Source organism: Electrona antarctica (genome assembly GCF_951216825.1).
Source record: "Electrona antarctica genome assembly, chromosome: 17".
NCBI classification, from domain to species: Eukaryota; Metazoa; Chordata; class Actinopteri; order Myctophiformes; family Myctophidae; genus Electrona; species Electrona antarctica.
Window position 1 is genome coordinate 32387806 of NC_136798.1, and position 6584 is coordinate 32394389.

At 39.3% G+C, this 6584-nt stretch overlaps 1 protein-coding gene across 1 annotated transcript; it reads right to left on the reverse strand.

Annotated features, from left to right (window-relative positions):
• Positions 1 to 3295: 3295 nt before the first annotated feature.
• On the reverse strand, positions 3296 to 6005 carry rps29 (ribosomal protein S29). Its single transcript, XM_079525428.1, has 3 exons — positions 5823 to 6005; positions 4107 to 4206; positions 3296 to 3454 (listed from the first exon to the last, which is right to left on the reverse strand). The coding sequence occupies exons 1-3, from the start codon at positions 5882 to 5884 to the stop codon at positions 3446 to 3448; spliced, it is 171 nt and encodes a 56-aa protein (XP_079381554.1). The 5' UTR covers positions 5885 to 6005; the 3' UTR covers positions 3296 to 3445.
• Between the last annotated feature and the right edge of the window lie 579 nt (positions 6006 to 6584).

A 6584-nucleotide genomic window follows, 5' to 3' on the forward strand; every position in this document is an offset into this window, starting at 1 on the left:
AGCACTGTTCTAAGTGATACCGACCTATTTAACCGCCTCAAATCAGAGAGTTGGAATAAAACATGTGTTTTTAATTAGCCTACCTGTCTGGGTCTGGGTCTGTGCACGAGGTAAACATTTCTGTGTTTTTGTCCACTTTTGCCTAAGGAGAGCTCCCTGGACTCTGGAGGCAGACAGGCCGCAGGCAGGCTGCAGGCAGCATGTCAGCATTTTGGACCTCGACCGTCGACACAGCTGCCCCAACCCCAACAACCCCCAATTAAACTCTCAAAACTGCTTCGTGGACAAGGGCACTTGATGTGTGATGGATTCTGAAGGATCTTCATATCAAATTTTATCAGTAGTTTTCCAGCGCTGCTATCTCTTGCAAGTTGCAGTGCCTAACTGTGTGTAAAATCTAAATACCGTCCTGATGTTGAACTACTACGCTGAAGCAATGCTGCCATCTAGTGGCGTTACACCACGTATGCAATCCAGAAGAAGTTTCCAAAATTGTGTCAGCTCTCAAGATCCAAAAGAAAATGTGGTGTCTCCCCAGAACCCAAACCCAAACATAGAAAAATATAAATATATTACTTCAGCCCTATTTTCAATCATACATAGTAAAAATAGACTGTGTTGTGACTTGTGATGCATTTATCCAATGCTATTTTTTGGAAAAAGCTGCGCCTGGCCTGGCCTGACAGGCTTTTGAACATCAAAATAATTTGAGAGAAAACATTAAAACAATGTAGAAAAGGGGTAAAAAATAAAAAATAAAAGAATATTAATACTTAATTAATTAATAATATCATTATTAATGATATTAACAGGATAGTTACTCATGACCCATAAAAAGCAGGTACATGACACAGAATGGGGTTGCGACACTATGTTTGGAACACTGAAATAGAGTATTGTGCTGAATATATTATAATTATTCCAATGGAAATAGCCTAAAAATGGGGTCGAATTATAATCGGGTACTAGACTAGAGACTTTCAATGTTCTTTTTCCATAAATTAGTCATGAAAAATGGGCCTCGTCTTATAATCAGAGTCGTCTTATATTCGGCACAATACGGTAATTGGTTCTCCAAGTGGGGTCCCCAATAAAATGTGTTATAGCAAATCGAATATACAATTGCTTGCAGATCTGCTATTTTTGAAGATTTCTGAAAAATATTGAAAATGTTTGGAAACTATTGAATAACTTTGTTTTTTTTAAACATAAATATTCCCTCCTGGGGGTACCTGGGACAAAAGATTTTCAGATGGGGCCTGTAGCCCAAATACATCAGTTTTGGTGTCCTTGATACGTAGAAGTTTGAGAACCTCTGAATAACTGATTGTATTGTGGAAACTAAGCATGGTTCCAGATGACTGAAAACCTCCATCTGTTGCTCTGAATTAAACTAGCCAGAAAAACCCTGTTCCACTGCCTGGAGTCAACATGCTCCTCTTCGTCATGTTTAACATCCACGACCATCTAAAAAACAAACCTTGTCTCATTTCTGTTCTGTCATCTTCACTCTGTTGATTTAAAAGCAGCCTGTAAGCGCTTTTGAAAAGTGATTTGTATAGATTTAATTTATAATATAACCATTACTCCACTAAGGATTAAAAAGAACCCCTATCGAGCAGCTGTCAGTGGAGGAGGGTCGTGTTGCATAGAACATTTTACTCAAGTACTGTACTTGGTATTTCTTACTTCACTGGAGTATTCCCAATTTGCAATAGTTTTACTTCTACTCCAGGGGTTCTCAACCTGGGGGTCGCGACCCCTCGGGGGGTCGCCAAATTATATTTTATTTCCCTCTGAGATGTCAGAGGGAAATATACTTTTACTCCACTACAATTATTTGAAAACTGAGTTACTATCTAGATTTTGCCTATCACAAAACATGCAACTACTTTAGCCTTATATACTTCAGCTATTTTAAAATAACTGATCTACAAGCTCACAATGTATTGCGATGTGATCATATGATACATCGAGCTTCCAGTCAGATCTGCAAGTACTTCTTCCACCACTGAATAAATGGAGCACTGATTAATCTGTTTCCTACTCAGCTAGGCCAATCACTGTAAATGTATGAACGAGTTATCAATTCACAAGTCTACTGCAGCTGCTGTTAGAAATTCCAGTCTCACTTCACTTGCCACAAAGGTGGGTCAACTGACAGATTTGTACCAAACAATCTGGAATACAGTATAACACTTACATTATTATTCATATACCGGTATTTTAAATACAGGTCACCTAGTAAATTACATGTCCAAAATACACCAGTTGATGTGGTTATGGTGTTCAGATACTTTAACTGCTCACACCTTTAGTAACCATAATCCTGTTATGAGGCATGTAGGATAGGCACTTATAAGCTTTCAGCATCTGCCTATTCCTTTTGATCACCTCAAATGATGTAAGTTTCTTATGTAATGTATATTGTGTTGGTGCTGTTGTGAGGATGATCAAATAACTAAACTAAACTCAAATGCATCTCAAGAGTTGCAATACCATCCAGCCTTTAATTCTAAAGTCTGAATTAATTTTCCAAATTCCTACAAATCATCCAGTGTTGTATTTCAGTCAGAACACCTTTTCAACTCAACCACCCATGGAAAGAGAAATTCATCACATCTTTCAACTAAATGTTTCCCTCTAAAGGCTCCACTTGACACATGCCTTCTGTTCATAATACCTTTAGAATATTTTAGTTCAAGACATGACAAAAACACAAAACTCTCTCCAAGAACCATATTGGCCAAGTACCATATTTATGTGGTTAAAACATCAAAAAAAATCAAGGGCAGCCATAGCCACCTGGAATTGTATAGGACTCGGGTTCGAGCCTTCGCTCTCCTAGTCACCTAGTGTATGTCCTTGTCCAATGAGTCTGAGCAAGACACTTGACCCTTTAACTGCTCCTCTAGCACTGCATTAATGATCTGCTCCTATTAGTTAGGATAGGTACATTAATGTAGCCTACTGTAAAATACAAACACCTAAAGGGGACACAAATTCAGTCAACCGAATTAGGCTGCTTCATATATTTTAAGTGTGGGGTCAAAGACTACAGAATTTATTCAACAAAAGTGTCAATATAGTACTGGTGTTCAGTCCTGGAATTCTAATCCATGTGATTCTAGTGGTCATTAAGAAACAGCCATGCAAAGTTAGACAAAAGAGACCCAATAGCTTAGACTTGAATTCAATTGTATTGTTTGTTCTGGTGGCTTACAGTTCTGTAGTTTGCAACAAAAACTAATGGTTTCAAAACACATCCATAATTGAAAAATAACCACAGGGAATGTTTGATTAGAACAAAAGATTGAACATTTATTTGCAGTACAGAACTTTAGCCATCTCAGCCTGCAGATGTTTACAGCGCAGAACTCAAGCCATCTCAGCCTTACAGATGGAACACACAGGCGAGGAAACTTCTGGCACCTCCTGCATCTCTTCAGTCCAGCTGTGTGCACACAAATTAAACAGCATTTAGTACTACCAAGCACACCAATCAACTCGGCAATACATGTTCATCAACAGTGCTTCATGATTGGCTGCCAACATTGTCTTATTCAAAGTGTGATGCCCAATATATACTCCATTGTACAAGAGTCGCGCATGCCAAAAATAAACGATCAGGTTAGGTAACAACGCAAGATTCGCTTATAGATCACTTCTTGTTGGCAAAGAAATTTACCGATACCATTTTGTCCCTACCGATAACTTGCATATCGGTCAATACAGAGTACTGAAACGATAGCATAGTGTAATTAAAAATATAACTACAACATTCGTCTTAAAGTGGGGACCAGGGACTCTTAGGTAACATAACTATAACGGGGGTCCTTGAAATTAAAGTTTGAGAAGAGGACCACTGATCTAGGAATACATTTAAAAATCCAGCCTCAAACTTAAATTAATGTAAATTGTACAGTTAATATAAAACCGTAGTGCAACATCAATTCAAATTACTGTAAAAGAAACCTCATGTGATGAATTATTACACGGTATGGGAATGGCATAGACTGGCATACTCGCCGATGGCAGCATTTTAGGCAGCCATGGGCAGCTTTTCCGATACCAAAACATCACTAAATGTAAGCAACAGTCATTACCTTGACAAAGCCAATGTCCTTCGCATACTGCCTGAAGCACTGGCGGCACATGTTGAGTCCGTATTTACGGATCAGTCCATGTCTGTTCGAGCAGACCCGGCTGGAAAGAGCAGAAGAGAAAACACATTGTTTTTTATTTTAGACTACAATATATGGACAACACCCAATACACAAATGCCATGGGAGGGGGGCTCTTCAACATTTTAAAGTTTTGACCTCTTAGCTGAGAGGTCAAAACCAACTACATATTGGATTAAATAATATTTGACCACTTCATCTACCATCAGCCATTTTCAGCTAATGTTCTCCCTAGAATAGGGATTAAAGGGTTGAATAATTGTTAAATCACACCCGTGTGAAGTGAGGGGCGCTCTTATCATTGTACATCATCTCATTACGGCCAATCTGAATTTGCGTCCTCACCTTCGTCTTTAATGTTTGTGTTACACAATGTTTGTGTTCAAACACTCAAAATTGTCCATGGCATTTAATGTTTGTGTTAGGACAAAGTTTGTGCTTACACACACGATAAAAAGTTCCTTTCACATAAAGACGTGGCAACTTGGCTATAACTGAGGACCCCCGGTTGAAGAACCCTGACATAGGGGTTCAAATAACAACTTGTACAAAATATAAGGAAAGCTGTACATTCGTGACATACACGATATATATATAATAGTGAATTTGAAGTTGATTGATTGTAAAGTTAACACTGTTGTGGAGTCAGATGCAGTCAGTGTCTAGCATTGTCTTTTTTGTGGTCCCATCTGCCTTGCTCGTATGTCTACACACTGCACTGTTGGATTGGCTTTAACATAAAATACCCTTAATACAATAAAAAAAAATTATATATTCCAATGTTTCTAAACACTGAATCGAAACCTGTGTAAAATCAGACACTTAAGTTTTGCCAAAACATTTGTACATGCTATTTCTCAACACTGCATGGTGCAGAGAACACTGCCATAATATCTAGAGTTTAATCCACATTATGGACGCATTAAATAACACATGAACCCTTTTTTCCACAGCTACACAGGCGGGGCAGTCTATAATTAAACATAGTAGGCTTTTAAAATAACCGTTTTGACATGTATACAGATGGAATTAGCATTTTGCACAATTTGCAACATGGAACCACCTAGGTGATGTGAACCAAATATATTAATTCGCCACTTTTGGCACTTGATCTGCAACAAATAGGTAGTATTTAGCGCCTGTTCTAATACTCATTGGTTTTATTAACCATAATAACTTTGCTGGTACAATATTTTTTGTAATTAATACGCACTGACCCTGATAATGAAAAAAAAAAAAGGAAAAAACAATGTAGAATGCAAAGTAGGGAGCATCTCTTCCCTATTCGCTCAGCTACCGGTGAGAAACAAAGCAGGACGTTTAATCAAAGCATCCAAACACGCTTCTGCGGACATTTAAGACAAACGGCAAGCTTGGAGTGTTCATTAACACTCCAAACTGAAATCGACACGAGGTGAATTGAAACCAGACATATTTCCAACTAGACTCGGATGTTATAAATGCTAACACAGGTTAGCAGCTTTAGCATCCTCCGCCGCCATATTAGCTCGACCGGCCGTCTCCATGCGGTTCGCGGTGGGGTTAAGTTTAAACACAATGCGGGAGCCTCTAACCTTACCACACGGAGCCCACATTAAACATATAATAGTTATGGATGTTTTGTGGTGTGTTACTGACCAGGAACGAGAACCCTGGCCGTATTTTCGGGGGTGACTCCAGTAGAGCTGTTGATGGCCCATCTTGTCTCTTTTCGCTCGTGTGTCAGAAAGGAAGGAGGCAGAGCGGCGCGTGCGCAAAGAAGACTCCTCTGCTCCCGCTCTGCACTTCCGCCTGTGGGATATGCACCGGGCGCTGGTGCCTCCTGCTGTGAGGAGGAGCTTATATGTGCGACATGTGTTTACTGTTTATAATAGGGCAGGCTACATTATATTATACAGTATCTCTTACATGCTGCATATTGGTGGTTCAACTTTTTCATTTCAAGGACCCACCCATAACTCTAGGAGTATACTAATAGAACCAAATGGACCCTTAACCGTACACACTGTGTAGGTTATATAATTTATATGTCACCTCACTGTGGAACCTTGGACTATCACTTTGAGAACCACTCATGCAGATTATATAGCGGTGACGGGTGACTTGATGCTAATTCTGGAGAGATGTTATTTGGGTTAACGAAACCAATTTTATACATAAAATCAAAATGTTTTTTTGATTTTGTATTTTTACACATGAGTGACGCACTGTCTCTGTCTGTCTGTCTGTCTGTCTGTTGGTGCTTAATGGCACACTCCCAGCTGTCCAGAGGATCTCAAAGCATTGCTACCTCCTCAGCATGTGATCGTGGCCTCATAAAGCTCAAGGACATTTCATCATCCAACATTCAGTTTAGCAGTATGTACTATGTAGCCTACTCCTGACTGAGCTGCAGATCAG

Excerpts from the sequence above, each read along its gene's own strand:
- rps29 (XM_079525428.1), bottom strand. The coding sequence starts at position 5,884 with ATGGGCCATCAACAGCTCTACTGGAGTCACCCCCGAAAATACGGCCAG. Across the intron at positions 4,207-5,822 it reads GGCCAGGGTTCTCGTTCCTG|CCGGGTCTGCTCGAACAGAC; the intron begins GTCAGTAACACA and ends TGCTCTTTCCAG.